Below are 21,980 nucleotides of genomic sequence, written 5' to 3'. Positions count from 1 at the left end.
TGGTGAGGAGTCTGCTGCTAGGTGTTGGGATGTTTTGCGAAGGCTTTATGTTCGTGACAGTGTGGGTGCACATATACACCTTACACGTAAGCTGTTTAGGGCTCGTCTGCAGAAGAATGGAGATATGCTGACCCATTTAAATTACATGAAAGCAACTTTTCAAGAGCTTCATGAAAAGGAGCTGATTTTTTCAGAGTTGCATCAGGTCTACATTATTCTGTCATCTTTGGATGAGAGTTATGATGGATATGTTTCTTCTTTGGAAGTCCTGACCAGAGAGGAACTGACATTGACTAACATTACTGGGAGACTGCTGGAAGAGTCCAGAAGGAGGCGTGACAGAGACCAGCTGAGAGAGATACAGCCACAAGAGGAGCAGCAATTCACCACTGCTTACAACGTCAAGAAATGTTATTCTTGTGGGGCTAGAGGGCATATAGCCAAATTCTGTAGAAAGGGTAAAAAACAGAATGTGAATAGCAGTGGGAAGGCTAAGAAGGGCATTGGTTTGGCTATTTCTGGTGAATCAACATCCAGAAATAATGAATTGTGGGTTGTTGATAGTGGGGCTTCACAATGCATTACTAAAGTGAAAGAGAGGTTTATTAATATGAAAAACAGCAACCAATATGTTTCACTGGCAAACGGTTGGAGGATGAAGGCCTCTGGTGAAGGTAATTCCTATTGTCCATGCATTGATGAACAGTTACCTATGTTATATATACCTAAACTAAGATTCAACCTGTTATCTGTAAGGGAATTGGTTAAAGTTGGGTTTGTGGTAACATTCAGAGGGGAGCAATGCACTATTGAGAGGAATGGAACCTGTGTAACTGCTAATTTGAAAAATGGTTTATTCGTTCTCACAAGTAACCAGGTTAGTACAGTTAAAGCTAACTCGATATGTGAGAACAAGAAGCCACATGATGAATGTATACATTTATTGCATAGGCGGTTAGGGCATGTAAACTTTAACTCACTACGTAAAACAGTTGAGTTAGTAGAGGGAATTACACTGAAGCCATGTAGTAAGTATTTGAATTGCAATGCCTGTAATCAGGAAAAGAGCAAGGTAACTCCGGCAAACAGGTTAAACGGCTTCAAAACAACTGTACCTTTGGAAGTTGTGTTTGCTGATTTAATTGGACCCATGAAACCAAGTTTAGGAGGGTCATGCTATATGTTAAGTATATTGGACCACTACTCTAGATATGGTTTTTGTTATCTGCTTAAGTCAAAGGCAGATACTTTCCAACAATTTGCAAACTGGCTGAAGTTCGTGGAGAGAAAAACAAAGAGAAAGGTTCAGTGCATAATTACTGATAATGGTACTGAATTTACAAATAAGTGTTTTGTTGATATGCTACAATCAGCTGGCATTGAGCATAAACGTTCAGCCCCTTATAGGCCACAACATAATGCATTTGTTGAGAGACGTGGGCAAACGTTACAAGCCATGATGAGAACTATGTTAAGAGATTCTGGCTTAACAGATAGACTGTGGGGGGAGGCAGCAAAATGTGCAAACCATGTTCTGAATATAGTTGCTAATACTTCTACTGGTAAAATACCATATACTATATGGCATGGTAGAAGACCAAACCTTGATTACCTGCACACGTTTGGCACCCCAGCTTGGGTCCACATTCCTGCACAACTCAGGAGTAAAGGCCAACATAGGGCTAGGCAATTATACTTTGTAGGTTATGAAGCTAACCATAGATCATATCGTTTCTGGGAACGAGGCACAACTAATGTATATAACAGTGCGAGTGCAAGATTCCTTGAGCACGTTGGTTGGGATAGGTTAGAGCAAGTAACTGTTAATACTGATCCTCTAGTGTTTGAGGACTCCTCTGATAACGTAACTAGTAATGATAATGCATCTCCTGTAAATATAAAAGATGAAGAGGAGATAGGGGAGATAAAAGATGAATCAGAGGAAGGAAAGGAGACAGAAATTCAAAGCCCTGTAATTCCTTGGCGTTCAATGCGTATCAGACATCCACCTGATCGCTATGAAGCTAGTATAGTATGTCAAGTTAGTGTAGAGCCATCTAACTATGATGAGATCAGGATGTATTCTGAAAAAGAACAGGCATCATGGAAAGCTGCAATGAACAGGGAGTTGAATTCTTTGCAGGATCTTAAGGTTTATGTGAAAGCTAAACTGCCACCTGGTGAGCAAGCTATAGGTTGCAAATGGATATATAAAATAAAGAAGGGAGCAGATGGGACCGTAACCCATAAGGCACGTTTGGTTGCACAAGGTTAGAGTATTAGAGTATTGTCCATCTGATGTAAATATTGCAGACCATTTTACGAAGGTACAAAGTGCTGTGAAACACAATGCTAATTGTGAAAGAATGTGCATAAGATTGTAAGAGTTATATATTATTCTACCCAAAGGGGAGAATGTTAGGCATATGGTGCTAGCCTACAATGTTGGGTTGAAAATATATTAACCATAATGCTATGTCTTTAAGAAGTTAATTGGCCAATGGGTGTGTAAGTGTTTTCATGGCCATAAGAGGAAGCTAGGAACGTAGCTTCTCTCTCTCTCTGAATTCACTGATCTCTACTATTACTGTTTTTGCTCTGCTGTTGGTTTACTACTGTTGTAAACCTGAACTGTGTATTGACCTCTGGACCGGTAAGAAGACTTTGTAGTTTGGATTACTCCTTGGACTGTTGCTATTGTGTATGACTTGGACTGTTTATTTTTGACTGTGCATTTTTGTTTTTACACCACCTCAAAGTAAAATACTTTTTGCTTTTAGAACTCAGTGTATTTCTGTGTGTGACTTTTACTGCTCTCAGTACCCATTCCTTGTCTGTGCAACTCTTTGGTAGCACAAGGAGACCTCTGCACAACAAATTCCTTAACACTGGTGCCCAGCTGTGTTGCAACGGCCCTGCCCGGGCTTCTCAACACCCTTTCAGGGCTGGTGGTTGAATTTCCCAGACTTATGGTTCTGGGTGATTTCAACCTTCCATCCCTGGGCGGGTCATCAGAGTTAGCTCGGGAGTTCATGGCCTCCATGACGGCCATGGACCTGACCCAGATAATTCAGAGTCCGACCCATGGAGGGGGTCACACTCTCGACCTGGTTTTCCTATCTGGGCAGTGGTTTGAGGATCTGGGAGGGGGCTCGCCAAATATTGTCCCCCTGTCATGGTCCGATCATCACCTCCTGCGGCTGGTCTTCCAATACACTACCCCTCGCTGCTGGGCTGCGGAGCCGACCAGGTGGTTCCGCCCCAGGCGCCTGATGGATCCAGAACGGTTCCAGATGGCGCTTGGGTCTATACCTATCTCCCTCACTCACAGCCCGGCCGATGCCTTGGTGGAGGCTTGGGAGAGGGCCGCCACCGAGGCACTTGACCGTGTTGTACCCTTGCGACCCCTGACCCGGCGCAGATCTCGTTGGGCTCCATGGTTTTCTGTGGAGCTACGGGAGATGAAGCGTCGGAGACGGAGTCTGGAGAGCTGTTGGAGATCCAGCCGATCTGAATCTGACCGATTGCGGCTAAGATCTTTTATTAGGTCTTATCTCGCGGCGATGAGGACGGCGAAGTCTAATCACTTCACGGCCCTCATCGCGTCCACAGATAATCGCCGCCCTGTTTAGAGTAACTCGTTCCCTCCTTAATCAGGAGGTGAGGGAGGAGCCCTTACAGGGGCAGTCCGAGGAGTTCAGCCAGCATCTGGCGGACAAAATTGCTCAGATTCGGACCGGGTTGGACGCTGACTGGGCAGAGTCTGACGGGGAGGAATCGAGCGGTCTTGAGAGTAGTATTATCTGTACTGAGTTTGATCCTGTGACTCCTGAGGAGGTGGACAGGATTATGGGTAGGCTGAGCTCTACCACCTGTTTATTGGACCCGTGCCCCTCCTGGCTGGTTTATTCAGCTCAGGAGGAGACACGAGGCTGGTTCCAGGCAGTGATATCTGCCTCTTTGAGTGAGGGTGTCTTTCCTGCCGCCTTGAAGGAGGCGGTGGTGAGACCCCTTCTCAAGAAGCCTGCCCTGGACCCGGCTGTTTTAAATAACTACCGTCCGGTCTTCAACCTTCGCTTTTTGGCGAAGGTTGTTGAGAGTGTGGTGGCGCATCAGCTTCCTCTGTTCCTGGAGGAAACTGATTATCTGGACCCGTACCAATCGGGTTTCAGGCCCGGGTACAGCACGGAGACGGCATTGGTCACGCTGATGAATGATCTCTGGTGGGCTCAGGACAGGGGTTGCTCCTCTGTCCTAGTCCTTTTAGATCTCTCAGCGGTTTTTGATACCATCGACCATGGTATCCTGCTGCGACGTCTCAGGGGGTTGGGAGTGGGGGGCACTGTTTTACAGTGGTTCTCCTACCTCCTGGGCCGTTCGCAGTCGGTGTTGACGGGAGGGCAGAGGTCCGCCCCGAGGCCTCTCGTTTGTGGAGTTCCTCAGGGGTCGGTCCTCTCTCCCCTCCTGTTCAACATCTATATGAAGCCACTGGGTGAGATCATTCGTGGTTTCGGGGTGGGGTATCATCAGTACGCTGATGATACCCAACTTTTTCTTTCCACCCCGAACCAACTCAGTGATGCCCTCGACGTGATGTCCTGTTGCCTGGAGGCGGTTCAGGTCTGGATGGGGAAAAACAGGCTCCGACTCAATCCTGCCAAGACTGAGTGGCTATGCATACCGGCATCTCGGGAAAACCAGTTTTGTCCATCGTTAACTATGGGGGGTGAGGTGTTACCCCCCGTTGATAGGGCTCGCAACTTGGGCATCCTCCTGGATTCACGGCTCAGTTTAGAAGATCATATAGGAGCCGTGACCAGAGGGGCTTTTGCCCAGGTTCGCCTGGTGCGCCAGTTGCGACCCTATCTGGACCGAGATGCCCTACGCATGCGGTCGTGACCTCCCGTTTAGACTACTGCAACGCTCTCTACATGGGGCTGCCCTTGAGGACCACTTGGAGGCTTCAACTGGTGCAGAATGCGGCCGCGCGAGTTGTGAAGAGGGCTTCCCGATACTCCCATGTAACACCTCTACTCCGCGAGCTGCATTGGCTTCCGGTTGCCCTTCAGGTGAGATTCAAGGTGCTGGTGATGACCTATAAAGCCCTTAATGGCTTGGGTCCGGGTTATCTGAGGGAACACCTGCTGCTGGCATCAAGCTCCCTTCGTCCCATGCGCTCCCACAGGGAGGGCCTTCTCAGGATACCGCCGGTTAGGGAATGCCGGCGGGTTATTCCTAGGGGAAGAGCGTTCTCTGTGGGCGCACCTGCCCTCTGGAATGATCTACCCGTGGAACTTAGGACCGCCCCCGATCTGCGTTCGTTTCGCCGGGACCTGAAAACCTGGTTTTTCGATCTATCAGGCCTGGACTGAAGGGGTTTTAGCTTTTTAAATGTTTTAATTGGGCTTAATTAATTTAATGTATTTTAATTTTATATTATTTTTATATTGTATTTTATTCTGCCCTGTAAACCGCCCTGAGTCCTTCGGGAATAGGGCGGTATAGAAATTTAAATAAAATAAAAAATAAATAAAATAAAAAACTGCACTTGTGTATGTATGTAACACTTCTTAGAACAACCTTCCCCAACACTATGTTGGTGAATGTGTAATTTGGTTCCATTAGCTCCATGAAATGTATTCAGAAGATACCCTGACTGGATGGCAGGGGTTGTCATCCAGCACATCTGGAGAACCCTGGATTTTAGTACAATGTGATGTACAATGTACAGTGTGATGCCCAACAGACACACACTTTAATCTCCTTTACTAATGAGCTTATGCTATTGCCACTCGTATTTCTTTCCTGAGGGGAGATTTGAGAAATTATTTCAGTGTACTCTGCAAGAAGCATGTTGCACATTATTCTCTTCTTATTTATTACATAAAAGAGAAGTTCAGAGTAATTTATTTCTATTGTGAGACAAAATCAGATTAATTTCCCATGGGATCTTCCTGGCCAATTCAGTCTGCAGGTTTGGCCTACTCTGGGTTCCTTCAACTAAACAATGTCATCTAGGAGGACTCCAAAGTGTGCCTACTCTGTAGCAGTGCCTTTCCTCTCAAATGAGGTTCCTCCTGAGATCCGGATGGCCCCCACTTGGCGGTTGTTTAGAAGAGCTTGTCTCTTAACCTGGGTGTTTGGTGAGGAAGAGTGAGACCTCTTGCTTCATCGTACTTCTCACTATTTATCTTTTATTGATTTGATTGTAATTTCTTTGAGTTTTGTGAGCTGCCCAGAATGAGCTGGGCAGGATGCAAGTTGAAATTATCATCATCATCTTTATCTTTATCATTTTTTAAAAAAACAAAAAACAAAGGAGATCTAGGGAGCCATTTTTGGCAATGTTTTTGCTGTGTTCATTTAGACTTAATGGTTTCCTTTTGTTCATTCTATTACCATTCATTGGCAGATAGAAAGACTCTACTATCAATAAACTAAATTGCATTATTTCCACTACAGCATGGTTATGACAAGAAACTTTTTATTGTTCACAGTAGCTGTGAATCTGGGCATGGACCAAACATTCTCTTCGAATTTCCTAGTAACAGGCATATTGCTTATCTTGAGATTAACTAGAACAGAAAAACTTTTCAATGTCACTTGAGTCTCACAGTTAAAATTATGCATAATAATAATAGCAATCCAAGTATGACCTTGCAGGCAATTTCATACTGAATGAGTGTTAGTCCTTATTTTTAAATTATGATACAAAAGTTGTTACACAGGCTAAAGCTTTGGACTTTGGTGAAGGAGTGATTAATATTATTTTGTAATGGTGATTCATTTATTAGATTTTGACCCTGCCTTTCTCTCCTCTATTGCAAATGGCAAGAAAACAAACTAGAACTTTGAGCCCTATGAAGGAATCAGTTCTAGATTTCAAGGATACACTTTTACTTGGGGATGGCAACAACAGCAATAATCTAAAGGTAATTGAGAGATTCCCTTTTCTCAAATGGGCCTCAAAGCACCAGGCATAACGTCATCCCAAGGCATTGTGGGAAATGAAAATGGAGGATCACTGAGCCAGCTGCTCAGCATGGAGGACCAGCCAAATGACAAGCTGGTGGGTCCCATGCCATGTTTATCCTGGCATGAGAAGGAATGACAGAATGGATTCCATTTGTCTAGTCCTGAGTTTTTGGCATTACTGTAGAAGGGCAGGAAGAAACAACCATCCCTTTGGCTCTCTCATCAATGAAGTAATGCCAGCAACCAGTAGTTCAGCAAATTCTTTCCATATCCATTTAAATTCTGGGAGTTTCCAGGCAAGCTTGTATAAGATTGCAGAGAATAGAGGAAAAGAAATTTAGTAGGATCACCTTGGTGGAGCCAGAAAAGGATCAGTGCGTGACATCCATGGAGAAATAAAAAAAAAAAAATCAAGTTGGTAGTTGCAACTGAGTGAAGAAAACTGATCCTTTTTTATGGATGTCACTTTAAAAAAAAGAAAAGGATGGATCTTTGTGCAGTCACAGCTGTCATTTTGACACCCTTCCCCCAGCACAGAAACCACTATTATTTATGGGTTAAGGGAGCTTTTCTCATTTTTGGAGCTGGGTTATTAAATGTAATCTGGTAGAGCCCTAATGCCTACAATAAGCAATTAATACACAAATTGATATCAAATAATTTGCTACGTTTATGCTATGCTTTTCAACAGAATAGTCTCCAAAAGCAGCTTACAGTAATAAAATTGCAATAGAAATGGTGCTGGGGTAGAGGTGGCCAAAGTCCCAAAACTAAAAGATAAAATTAATGTGAGAAGGGAAGACCGGAGGAAAAAACCAGGGATATCATTTTGACAATTCTGTAACAATAATTCGTTATAAATCAACCTGGAACTGGTCAATCTTCCATTTCTCAGGAGTATAGTGGAATGAAAAGGGGGATATAATTTCATGCTGATTCTTATCCTGGCAGTGAAATTTAAATTTGTCAAGAGCCCACCAAAATCACTGCAGTGGGGGAAAAGGAGTCAGAACCTTCATGAAATATCCCTGTACTGTGTTTACTCCTGTCTGGTTCTATGGTAGGGAAAAATTGAATCACAGGAAAAATGTGAAGGGCTATATATTGAGAATAATCATTAATTTTATAATATGCTGTGTAAAATGTACAAAACATGAAGAATCCATCCTCATCCTGTCAAGGATTGTTGACTTGGGTATATCTCTGTGTTTAAGCTGTTAAACCAGGGGTCTTCAAACTTGGCCCTTTTATGACTTGGGGTGTGCCTGGCTGAGGAATTCTGGGAGTTGAAGTCCACAAGTCATAAAAGGGCCAAGTTTGAAGATCCCTGCGTTAAACATTTAGTGCTACAAATGCATTCAACGACAAATATATCCACACTCACAGGTGCATACGGGTATAAACTGGTCAGTGTCCTGTATTTTGAACCTGATGAAGAAAATAATTTTTTTCTCTGACTCACCTCTGTAACAGAAACTGGTTCGCCATTTAACTCAGGGGGTCAAAAATAAAGCTTTGTGAAGCACCTCTTCTCCAAGCATTAAAGCACTTGCATAGATGACCACTGTTTCAAAATTTGTTGCAAGGCACCTATATCCACACCAGACTGCCACAGGTACCCTTTTGAAGCAGCTGCACAAGTCTGTTGCCTCTTTTGATCTTTTCTTATCTCTTTGGAATCTTTTCTATAGCCTTCTATTCTTTTTTTTTAATGAAGAATTGCACTTTCTTGGCAAGAACTGGTGTACTTTAAAACTGGCAAAAAGAAAATTGGCTGCCAGTTTCCTCCAGAACCCCTCGCTCCCACATTTTTTTGTCTTTGTTTTTATTGCATGGATGTAGGAAGTAGAAATAACAAATGTGATTAACACGCTTCAAATCCTTAAATAATGTACAAAATGCCAAAAGAGGAATATGGAATGTGCACAGTCACAGGGGGCAAACATACAGTAAGCCTTTCCAGACTGCCAGGTTCCTAAAACTTAAAAATGCACATTTAAATGTTTTCAACTTCTACATATTTTTTTAGATCTATTTTGATACTAAGATACTGTCATCAAGGGCATGTTTTTTATTCTTGGAAGTATAAAACTTGCAAGAGTTTTTCCCTTTTTACTTTCAAACTGGGCAACAGCTGCATATTATATTCTCTAAGCTTTGGACCACAATTTTACAAAAATCCTTTATCCTCTCTTGATAACCAAATTGTGTCTCTCCCTACCAAAAAATGTCTTCATCTCTTTATCTGACATATCAGATGTGTATCATTTATTTATTTGTCTTTATCTTCCCTCTAAAACTTAATTCTCTGAGAGGATGCTGTGGGGTGGTGGTGGTTGGGAAATGAGAAAAATGATTACAAAACTGCAATGTATCATCTGCCATGGTGATATAGCAGCACACCTGGATAGAAAAGCCTGGAACAGATAAAATAATAGGGGCATGACTCCATTTAAACAGCTTTCTGAACAGCTGTAATTGTGGAGGCATTTCGCTCAAGCAGGAAGTAGAGCAAAAGAAGATACATTTTTAACAATTTATACCCAAATGCCAGAGAGTTGATTGAAGATGCTGTCTGTGCCAAGGTTTGGCCAGGCAGGGGTTAAATACAGGACAATATCCAAAGTAGCAGGGCCAGATTTTCCTGCAATGGAAACACCTCCACCCCCACCCCTCCTCCCCACTCCCGCATTGCCAAAGTGTAGCTGTGAATGTAATAGTAATACTGGTGATATTAAGAAGTTAAAGCTAAAATGTGTTTTTTTTCTCATCAGGAGAAATGTGGTAGGAAAGAAATCGTATTACAGATGGGAATGCTATGGTGTCATGAAAACCGCCTGTAGGCAAGGCATTTTGCTGGTAGATTAATATAGCTGTCTGGAAGTGTACAACGTGTATTTGTCTGTGATGAAAAATTATTTTGCCTTAGGTTCCTGCAGCATGAGCATGAGGCAAAATAGACATGAATAGATGTGACTGCTATACATGAGACACATATTATTTATTTCATAGAAGTGAATCCATCTCTAGGGATGTGACACAGAAACCACTGCATTTTGCTAGAACATGCCCATCAATAAAGTAAGCTGGGATAAGGATTGATATAGTTTTTAACCATTTTCCACTGCCTTATCTTTCCAAGGATACTTTTGAAGGATACAGATTATGATAATGTATTAATTATTCATAATTAATAATTCATTAATAATGGAAATGGGACAGCTCGCTGGAGCCAAATTGCTGTGGCCAACTTGTCACTGCGAACTTGTCACGGCCAATTCACCATAGCCAGCTCATTTTGGGACAACTTGCCATCGCCAACTTGCTATGGGACAACTTGACGCAGGACAATTTAACAATTCAATTTAATTATTTAAAGCAAATATATATATATATTAATTTGTAATCATTCACATTTTATTCTGTTCCTTCTTTTGCATCCTTTCTTTAATGATTCTGTTCCACCATTTCTTTGATATTAGTGTAACTCTTGTCTTGCAGCAAGTTGTCCCATGGCGAGTTGGCCACAGTGAGTTGTCCCGTGGTGAGTTGGTCATGGTGAATTTTCATAGACCTCAGTGAGAGGGGCAGCATATATATTTAATAAAGAAAAATAAGGATTTTAATTCAGACCACTCAAAAACTGGTAATGGGAAGCCTGAAATTGTGTCTGCACCATGAAAAGGAATCTGGAATCAGATCAGATCTAGATTTAACAAACCAAAAGTAAAAGACTAACTTGTATCTGGATTCCAACAAAAGAAAATGTGTGTAGCCCAGGGTTGAACTGTTGGGTTCTTTGTTATCTCTGAGCTTGGATGCTTTCTTGTAGATGTTTTATTACCAGGCTAGGTAGCATCATTAACGTGAGGGAGCATGAGATTTGCTGGTTATTCATATATGATAGTTTGCCCTGCTAGTCTTGGTTCAAGTATGGTTTTCTTCTTGATGATCCCTTGATTAAACTATTGTTTTTCCCATGATTGTGTGTCTGGTTTTGTTTCATTCTTATCTGACTTTTGACCACTGGCAGAGATATATCTAGGCTGCTTGTTTCCTTGCTAGGCTTCTGACTGTATCTTTTAAATCAGGCTTTTCAACCAGTGGTACGGGTACCACTTGTGATACATTGGCACCTGGCAGGTGGTACGCGACCATCCTAGAAAAGTGATAGCGGGGGAGGGGAATGAGCTGAACTGGTGGCAGCACCGCACAAGCCTGAGCGAGAGATGGCTGGAGCTGCAGGGCTGTCAGGGCTCAGCGAACGTGTCAGGATCAGCGCTTCTTCAGGGCTGTCAAGGCTCAATGGAAGTGCCAGGATCAGCGCCAGGCTCCAACTGGAGCTCGGTGGTGATCCTGGCGCTTCTGCTGAGCCCAGAAGAAGCGCTGATCAGTTAGAATGTTGCAGCATCCCAGGGTCTTCTGATTTACATTCAGATGCTTGGCAACTGATTCATATTTATGATGGTCACAGTGTCCCAGGGTCATGTTAAGCAACCACCCAGCAGATGGGGGGAATAAAAACCAAATACCCCAACCCCGCTGCCAATCCTCAACAGAAATGCTCACAACAATGAAAACCTCGGACAGGAGGAAGAGAGCTGCCGGGCAGGCAGGCAGGTGTCTTGCTTGGCTGTGGCTTGGGGGGCACTTTTTTCAGTGCCATTGTAACTTCAAACAGCCACTAAGTGAATTGTTGTAAATCAAGGACTACCTGTACTTCATCACTTTTTTCCTTTTTTTTTGGGTCATCAAGTTTTTGACAGCTTTCTAGGTGACTGGTGGTACTCGCATGTTGCCATATCCTAAAAGTGGTACAATGGGTGAAAAAGTTGAAAAGCACTGTTTTAAATGATATACCAGTACAAATGGGATTTGTGTCTATAGGTATATTGATCACTGTCTGAAAGCCAAGCTTTCAAAAATTCTCTAGCATTTTTGGATTTGGCTTAATCTAAAATTTTACCAGTTTCCCAGCTGAAACTATGGCTGAGTTTGTCCAGGTTTAATGACTTTTAATATTTCTTTTGGCTGCCAGTTGGTGTTCATGAATGTGGTCTGCCAATCTGGGTTGGTTTATAATATTTCAGGCTGTAGATTGTATAGACTGTCTGCTTCTCCATTTGCCTGCCTTTTTAATTTTCCCAAGGAAGTAAACACTTTGGAACAAGTTAGTTGCTGCAATGCACCTTTGTCCTCAAAATATTTTCTTGTTTTCATAGTGTACTACTATTAGAATACCCTTTTAACAATAGAAGGTTTTCTTACATTCCATCAAGACCCAGAGCTAAAGTGAAAATAATGAAATAAAATGTCTTCATGCTAGTCTTCATCCATTTAAAACACACACACACACACACACAGACACACACACACACATTCAAGTCTCAGGCAATATATTTTTGGCTTCCACATAAGAGAAGCTCACTTGCTTCTTTTCAGGAGTCACCTGAACTAGGTGACGGTCAGCTCAAAACTAAGAGTATTAAATAAAGCTCCCATTGAGGGTTGTTGTTGTAGTTCCATGTCCAGGCTCAGTAATGCTGTAATAATCTCTTCATCTGTGAAGATTTAACTTCTGAGGTTTGAACACACCTGAGATGGGCTAGAACACACAGAGCAATGTTTGAGGAAAAATTACAGTTGTCCAGCTAGGAGAGAAACAAAGGTTACAGTGGCCATCTTGTTGCTGATGTCTGCTGGAATGTGCCTTGTACAACAAGGTCTTGAAGTAGTTCCATCCATGCACAGTAGCTTCCTCTGGGAGTAAAACTCATCTTCAGATGTAGACAAAGGACTTCAGAGACATGCTGTATATTTGCACTGAGTAATACTCAGTAGAATGTTTGTATATTGAACCTATGTGGCTGCACATTTCTTATTACAGCAGAGTTTTTGTCTGTACCAACTTCTTACGTTTTATAAGATAATTTTTATATCCTAATCCTTCTCAACGTGTTAGACTACTTCCCAGTATTCCCACCTGGAGAAGACACCACCTGGAGAAGATTGTTTCCTATTATGGTGTAGCCCACTTCTGCAAATAGTTCCTTTCCCTTCCAGAGTTCTGTGGTAGTTCTTGTGAACAATAAGAGGCCCACATCTTTCTGTGTGTTTGCCAGATAGAATATCTGTTGTCATTTCAGACAGCCAATCCTTTTTATGTTAAATGCTTATGAATGAGATCAGAGCCAGACTCCAGATGGGAGCAAGTGCTTTCAAGAGCCACAGCTCACCTTTACATCCTTCTAACCACTGCACTGATTGCCTCAGTGACAGCTACAGCTTCCTCATAAGGAAGAAAATAGTGAATTAGAAGCCAGGTGTCAAAGTCCCAAGCCTGCAGAAAGCAGCCACCTGCCACCATCTTTAGCGGGTACAGGCATTTTGTTTTTTAAAAAAACAAACCCATTGCTACTGGAAGGAAGGCCAGGTGTAACACAGCTAATTTTGGGATGTTTTCCCTTTCCTCCTTCATTGGTGGCAGCTGTCTGAGAATTAATTCTGCCAGAAGAGGAATTTGACAAGGTGTCATTGATCATAGGCTAAGGCTTTTGTTCCCTTCTTTGAATACCCTAATTGCCTAAGTAATTTGTCTCATTATAAGGAGGGATGGTTGACATAAGCTGAGTCATTTCCTGCTGATGTTTCTAATCTGAATGTCTCAGGAGTGATAGCACTGTATATCTGAACAGAACTAGAAGATCTTCCTTCTATATCTGCTGTAACGATAGATTCCTGTACACAGGAAGGTGGACTGGAGTATTTCATTCAATACTTGCATTCTATTATTATGAACTAATTTTTGCAAAACCTTTGTATTTGGCACTGGTATCATTTGGAATCATCAGGCCAAAAGTATGTTTCTTTGGTCCTTTACAAATGTCATCCTACTTAATTTTTCTTTTGTTTGCATTTCCCTTTTTTAAAATTACAGGTAGAAGATCAAGGCGTTCACGGGTGGTTTTCTAAAAGGTATAGTCATGACAGAACTGGAAGAGCCTCAAAACCAAATGTAACAAGCCATGTTCTGCCTTGGAATGAGGAGGTAAGTGATGCTTTGGCCCAGCACAACTACAAGGAATGCATTGGTTGCCAATACACTTCTGATATAGTTGAAGGTGATGGTTGTTGTTTACAAAGCCCTATATGGTTTGATACTTGGTCAACCCATCCAACGCTGGCTTCCCAACATGAAGTTAAAAGCCCTTCCTATGTCAGATTTGGGGAGGGAAGCAAGGGAACAATGTTTCTCAATCATGTTCTTCATGCCTATGGAATACTTTATTGCAAAAAGATAGAAACTCTGGCTTTTAGAAGGATGGTTCCAAAATGGTATTGTTCTGGAGAACCTTTGGCAGTTCATGTGGATAAGCTTGATAAGAAAGGGGACATTATTGCTATAAGTTTTACTGTATGCTGTGGAATTTATTTTTTATTGGATTCTGTGTCAACCAATAGAGGCCTACATGGAGTTAGTGACATTCAAATGCTATGATACATAAAGCGATTATACATCTAGGTTGTCTATGCCCTCAGCCTTTATTCTGGAATTGGTTGGTAGACTCTCAGGCACAGCGTGGCTGGTATAGATATCTTATTGTAGATACGTATGAGGCTAAGTATAATAGATCTGTTTATTCAATACACAGCATGCAAAGCCAGCATGTGTGCATCAGAATTTAAATTCTAACCTTTTTCATTCTGTATTTGGTTCCTGCTATGCCAGTATCATTCCCATTAAGAGGGAGAGAAGACAATTTGGAGTTTGTGATTTTGCAGGGAGAACATTTAGAAAGTATTATTAAAACATTGAGATAATTGAACTGTTGGAGCTAACCCAAATCATGGTTTGCTAAATTAGACAGAGGAGTCTGGTTTGTAAATAACACTAAGCCACAATAGCTCCAAAATCACATCAGCCTAATCATCTGATGGCTTAGTGTTTTGTGTGTAACAGCATGATGCAATCCACTGACATTAATGGGAAGTATAAAATAAAATTAGAATATTTGCTCTGTTTCTATTCTGATGCTTCGTAGAAGTTTCATAATGAATTTCAGCATTTGATGTCAAGCTTACGTTCTCTGCCAAAAGGCTGTAACATCCTGTGAATAGACTAATTCTTGGCTGAGGAGACCATTGTTTTATGAAACGATCTTACAATAATTGAACTTTTCCTGAAGGTTTATGTTCATAGCGGCTAAACAATGTTTTTAAATGTTGCCAGGGAGGTTCTACAATTCAGGCAAATAAATAAGATTTAATTGATTCAGTTCCCTCCCCTTTGATCCTGCTCATCTCCTGCTGAATCTTTAGCTGAAATTTATTTACAGAGTTTGGATTAATACTCTTTATTGTAACACAGATACTTCCATCTGGGCATTTCAGATGTTGTTTGGCTGCCATTGTGACAGGAAAATACACAGAGAGGCTGTTGTTACAAATGCATCCCACTGGGATTGGCCCATCCCACATGTGCTGACAGAAGAGGCATCCTGTGGGCCCCCTTGGCCCGATTATTCCTACTGGGGGGAGGTCCAGGAAAAGAGCATTGCATCTGCCCTCTGGCACTTCTTGCCCCACCCCTAATGGAAGGTCAGCCCTACTCTCTTGATCTTTTGTAAGAGCCTAAAGACTTGGCTCTGCCAGTTAGCTTGGGGGAGCATCAGTGTGTGTGTCTGTGTGTGTGTGTGTGTGTGTGTGTGTGTGTGTGTGTGTATGCGTGCTAGTTGTTTCCGACTCTAGGGGCCGGTGCTCATCTTCATTTCAAAGCCGAAGAGCCAGCGCTTGTCCGCGGACGTCTTCGTGGTCATGTGGCCGGCATGACTAGACGCCAAAGGCGCACGGAACGCTGTTACCTTCCCACCATAGTGGTCCCTATTTTTCTGATCGACAAGCTCAGCGTCCTAACCCACTCTGTGTGTGTGTGTTTGGGGCCTAGCAAGGTATTCTAAATACTTAACAAACACTTAACACATATCTCCCTTGCTTCTCAGCTAACAAAGCGAGAAAGAGCCAGTGGCCTAAAGGTTAGAACAATTGCCTAAGGTGCAATCGGCCCAGGTTTGAATCTCAGAAGGGTATGGCTGGCTGATGAGAACAAATAAGTTTGAAATGATCATATCAGTCTCCCTTTAACTCTTTGTTAGCAATATATGTGTGTCTGTGTGTATATATATATATATATATATATATATATGTTTTCTGAGGTTTTCGCGGGTGCCTGTATGTGGATCCTTGGTTTTTCGGGTTTTTCCCCGCGTAGAACTAAAGGTGTAGGCGCAACGTTGCGCCTACACCTTTAGTTCTACGCGGGGAAAAACCCGAAAAACCAAGGATCCATATATATATGGATCAAAAAGCCTTGACAAATACTTAAACATATATATATATATATGTGTGTGTGTGTGTGTGTGTGTGTGTGTGTGTGTGTGTGTGTGTGTGTGTGTGCAAATTATTCAAATTGCTAATAAAGAATTTTGGGAGGCTGAGATGATCATTTCGAACTCTTTATGTTCTCATCAGTCAGTCATACCCTTTATCTGAGATTCGAACCTGGGCTGATTATATATTAGGCAGTTGTTTTAACTTATATATATATGTATTACATTACAGAGGGAATCTGGAAGCTGCATTACAAAATAGCCAAATAGAAGTCTGGGATATGTCATTATGGATAATAAAGTTTCTTGTTTTATTAAGTACTTAGGTTTGCACAGGAGTCTGATCAGCATCTTAAATTGTTGTTGTTGTTAGTTGCGAAGTCGTGTCCGACCCATCGCGACCCTATGGACAATGTTCCTCCAGGCCTTCCTGTCCTCTACTATCTTCTGGAGTCCATTTAAGCTCACGCCTACTGCTTCAGTGACTCCATCCAGCCACCTCATTCTCTGTCGTCCCCTTCTTCTATTGCCCTCAATCTTTCCCAGCATTAGGCTCTTCTCCAGTGAGTCCTTCCTTCTCATTAGGTGGCCAAAGTATTTGAGTTTTAGCTTCAGGATCTGGCCTTCTAAAGAGCAGTCAGGGTTGATCTCCTCTAGGACTGACCGGTTTGATCGCCTTGCAGTCCAAGGAACTCGCAGGAGTCTTCTCCAGCACCATAGTTCAAAGGCTTCAATTCTTTGGCGCTCAGCCTTTCTTATGGTCCAGCTTTCACTGCCATACCTTGCAACTGGGAAGACCATAGCCTTGACTATACGCACTTTTGTTGACAGGGTGATGTCTCTGCTTTTTAGTGTGCTGTCTAGATTTGCCATGGCTTTCCTCCCAAGGAGCAAGCGTCTTTTAATTTCTTGGCTACAGTCCCCATCTGCAGTGATCTTGGAGCCCAGGAAAATAAAATCTGTCACTACCTCCATTTCTTCCCCATCTATTTGCCAGGAATTGAGAGGGCCAGATGCCATGATCTTGGTTTTCTTAATGTTTAATTTCAATCCACGTTTTGCACTCTCCTTCTTCACCCGCAACAAGAGGCTCTTTAGTTCTTCTTCACTTTCTGCCATTAGAGTGGTATCATCTGCATATCTTAGGTTGTTGATGTTTCTTCCGGCAATCTTAATTCCAACTTTTGATTCATCTAGCCCTGCCTTTCTCATGATGTGCTCTGCATATAAGTTAAACAGGCAAGGCGACAGTATACAGCCTTGCCGGACTCCTTTCCCAATTTTGAACCAATCAGTGGTTCCGTGTCCAGTTCTCACTGTTGCTTCTTGGCCCGCATATAGATTTCTCAAGAGACAAATAAGATGGTCTGGTATGCCCATCTCTTTAAGGACTTGCCAGAGTTTGTTATGATCCACACAATCAAAGGCTTTAGCATAGTCAATGAAGCAGAAGTAGATGTTTTTCTGGAACTCTCTAGCTTTCTCCATGATCCAGCGTAAGTTAGCAATTTGATCTCTAGTTCCTCTGCCTCTTCGAAATCCTGCCTGTACTTCTGGTAGTTCTCGATCCACATACTGCTGGAGTCTAGCTTGTAGAATTTTAAGCATAACTTTACTAGCATGAGAAATGAGTGCAATGGTGCGATAGTTTGAACATTCTTTGGCACTGCCTTTCTTTGGAATTGGAATGTAAACTGATCTTTTCCAATCCTGTGGCCACTGTTGAGTTTTCCAAATTTGCTGGCAAATTGAGTGTAGCACTTTTACTGCATCGTCTTTTAAGATTTTGAATAGCTCAGCTGGAATACTGTCACCTCCACTAGCTTTGTTGTTGCTCAGCTTTTCTAAGGCCCACTTCACTTCACATTCTAGGATGTCTGGCTCGAGGTCAGTGACCACCTCATTGTGATTATCAGGGACGTTAAGCTCATTCTTGTATAGTTCTTCTGTGTAATTTTGCCACCTCTTCTTAATCTCTTCTGCCTCTGTTAGGTCCCTGCCATTTTGGTCCTTTATCGTGCCCATTTTTGCATGAAACGTTCCTTTCATCTCTCCAATTTTCTTGAAAAGATCTCTGGTCCTCCCTATTCTATTGTTTTCTTCTATTTCTTTGCACTGTTCATTTAAGAAGGCATTCTTATCTCTTCTAGCTATTCTTTGGAATTCTGCATTTAATTGGGCATATCTTTCTTTTTCTCCCTTGCCTTTCGCTTCCCTCCTTTCCTCAGCTATTTGCAAAGCTTCCTCAGAAAGCCATTTTGCTTTCTTGCATTTCTTTTTCTTTGGGATGGTTTTGGTTGCTACCTGTTGTACAATGTTGCGAACCTCTGTCCATAGTTCTTCAGGCACTCTGTCTATCAGATCCAATTCCTTAAATCTATTTGTCACCTCAACTGTATATTCAACAGGGATATGATTTAATTCATACCTGACTGGCCTAGCGCTTTTCCCTACTTTCTTTAATTTAAGCCTAAACTTTGCAACAAGAAGCTGATGGTCTGAGCCACAGTCAGCTCCTGGTCTTGTTTTTACTGACTGTATAGAGCTTCTCCATCTTTGTCTGCAGAGCATATAGTCAATCTGATTTCTGTGTTGACCGTCTGGTGATGTCCATGTGTAAAGCCGTCTCTTGGGTTGTTGGAAAAGAGTGTTTGCTATGACCATCGTATTCTCTTGACAAAATTCTATCAGCCTGTGCCCTGCTTCATTTTGTACTCCAAGGCCAAACTTGCCTGTTATTCCCGTTATCTTTTGGCTTCCTACTTTAGCATTCCAATCCCCCATGATGATAAGGACATCATTTTTGGGTGTTAGTTCTATAAGGTGCTGTAGGGCTTCATAGAACCGGTCAATTTCATCCTCTTCAGCACTGGTGGTTGGGGCATAGACTTGGACTACTGTGATATTGAATGGTTTGCCTTGGATTCGAACTGAGATCATTCTGTCATTTTGAGGATTGTATCCCAGTATTGCTTTTCCTATTTTTTTATTGACTATGAAGGCTACTCCATTTCTTCTGAGGGATTCTTGCCCGCAGTAGTATACCTGATGGTCATCTGAATTAAATTCACCCATTCCTGTCCATTTTAGTTCGCTGATACCTAAGATGTCAATGTTTAGTCTTGTCATCTCTTGTTTGACCACGTCCAGCTTTCCTTGATTCATGGATCTTACATTCCAGGTTCCTATGGAGAAAAAATCTTTACAGCATCGGACTTTCCTTTCACCACCAGACATATCCACAGCTGAGCGTCCTTTCGGCTTTGGCCCAGTCGCTTCATTCTTTCTGGCGCTACTAGTACTAGCCCTCTGCTCTTCCCCAGTAGCATATTGGACGCCTTCCGACCTGAGGGGCTCATCTTCCAGCGTCATATCGTTTTGCCTTTTAGTACTGTCCATAGGGTTTTCATGGCAAAGATACTGGAGTGGTTTGCCATTTCCTTCTCCAGTGGATCACGTTTTGTCAGAACTCTCTGCTATGACCTTTCCGTCTTGGGTGGCCCTGCACGGCATAGCTCATAGCTTCATTGAATTACGCAAGCCCCTTCGCCACGACAAGGCAGTAATCCATGAAGGGGCATCTTAAATTAACTTCATGCAAAATAACATTGTCATGATCTGCATTGTATTTATTGAAGCATCAGTTCTAAAACGCTGACTGTTCATGAGAAGATACATTGTTGGGCTATATCTGGGATTTACTTTAATATTGTTCCATCTCAGCCATTTTTTTTTGTTTCCATACCCTCAGCACCTATGACTTTAATGAACCCTGTGATCTAGTCTTCTATTTCAAGTATCACAATGATACTTGGAGAACAGCAGCTGAGGATGTGCCAGCTTCAATGCAAGAAGCAAGGACATTATTAATCACTGCTTGGATGGGATTATCATTGCAACAGAGATGTTAAGAAAGGGAAAGTCCCATTTTCAGCAAGATTGTGGATTCAGGAATTGCTATGCTGTAGCTTGTAATTGTGAATGGGGGATGTGGGTTGACTTCAATGACCTCTGGGCTTGACCCCTTCAGCCACAGATGCCAACATTCTTGGAATCAAATATTAGCAATATTATGTGTAGTAGCAAGAGTTTTTTCAGTTTCAGGAGGAAATGGGAAAAATGGTTTTCTCAGCAGAATCATCTCTATAAATAGACTTTTGTATGACTTTTTCTATTCACTTCCTTTAGGACAAACATGGGTTGTCCAGAGGAGCAGGGCCATCTCTGAGTGACCACCAACCCATTGGCACCACCTCATGTTGATTTTTAAGAAAATATTTAATAACATTTTATTTTACCTGGCATTTTGAACAGGAGTTAACTGATTTAATCTTTTCATAGTCTTTTATACATAAGTTTACATTGTTTCTATTGCATCTGAAACACTGGATATTGGTTTATACTTGGATGTTTTCAAAATCTATTTATAAATATTTTTTTAAAAAAATTCAAAAGGAAGATAAAAATTTAAAGCAAGTAAAAATTCAACAGAAATTTTAAAGTGCAAGAAAGAAAAATAAGCCAAAAAAGAGAGAAAAGACAAAGAACTGAGTGCCAATCCTTACTTCTTACTCTTTGATTACAACATTCCCCTCTTCTTTCTATAATCTGCTCACTTGTTGTAAATTCATTTTTTTCTGTTTTACACAAAAAATCCATAAGGGTTTTCCAGCTAGGGATAAATGTTGATACTGTCTTTTCTCTGATTTTTTTAAAAAACACAACAATTTAGCCATTTCAGCAAGTTCCATCATCTTCATCGGCCATTTCTCATTGTGCATGGTATCGAATCTTTTCATTTTTATGTGCACAACAATCTTGCTGCAGTTATCATAAATGGAAGCAAAGTTCCATTACTTTTTTTTTCTAACCGTTTATCCATCAATACCCAAAGGGGGGGAAAAACTGGTTTCAGTTGTACATTAGTCTTTAAAATCCTCTGAATCAGTGTGTGTATTTGAATCCCAAATTTTCTACCTGTTCTACCATCAAACATGATAAAATGTCTCTTCTTGTTCACACTTCCAACATAAATTTAATGTATTTTTATACATTATAGGCAATTTCTCTGGCGACATACAGTATCTGGTGACATGTTTTGTGGAGAATAAGTTATATTTTGGTTTTGTTCCAAGTTGTTTTGATGGGTTAATATATGTTAAAGAGGGGTAAGAAATTTTAAACAATCATATGTCTAAAGGACCTCTATAAAAATGGCATATCCATTTTACATGGAACCGCACTAAAATGGTAGAGTTCCTATCTTATAACTTCTGGAAATATATATCAAATAACATTCAGATGGAGCTAATTAGAGGTGATAGCTTCTTTTTTTCTAATATCAGTGGGGTAAAATAGCAGAGAGCCATTTCTGAGTAGCAAAGGAACTTTTCTATTCTCTATGTTTCTCATTCATGTAAGGCTACTAGCTTTCAAGGTGCATAACACATGTATCTATCCATGATAGATCCCTATTTCATTGGGCTCTATATTGCTCCAGAAGACTTGTAAAGATCATTTATTTGAAAGTGCCTTCAAGCGAAATACTCTATGTTCAAGAGTGCCTGGATGTGATAGAGAAGAAATACAGTGCTAACTTCTCCTGGTTATGCAATTTAC

At 41.6% G+C, this 21,980-nt stretch overlaps 1 protein-coding gene across 1 annotated transcript in view; it reads left to right on the top strand.

Annotated features, from left to right (window-relative positions):
• The window catches only part of B4GALNT4 (beta-1,4-N-acetyl-galactosaminyltransferase 4), a gene marked incomplete at both ends in the record, with an annotated part of 245,336 nt that overhangs the window by 157,972 nt on the left and 65,384 nt on the right, over positions 1-21,980 (top strand). The window contains one exon of the mRNA XM_081313323.1: positions 13,913-14,023. Coding sequence (XP_081169449.1) covers positions 13,913-14,023 — 111 coding nt within the window. The remainder of the gene's footprint in view (positions 1-13,912; positions 14,024-21,980) is intronic.

Source organism: Vipera berus (genome assembly GCF_964194415.1).
Source record: "Vipera berus genome assembly, chromosome: 1".
Lineage (NCBI taxonomy): Eukaryota > Metazoa > Chordata > Lepidosauria > Squamata > Viperidae > Vipera > Vipera berus.
This window is presented reverse-complemented; position numbering and strand designations above follow the sequence as displayed.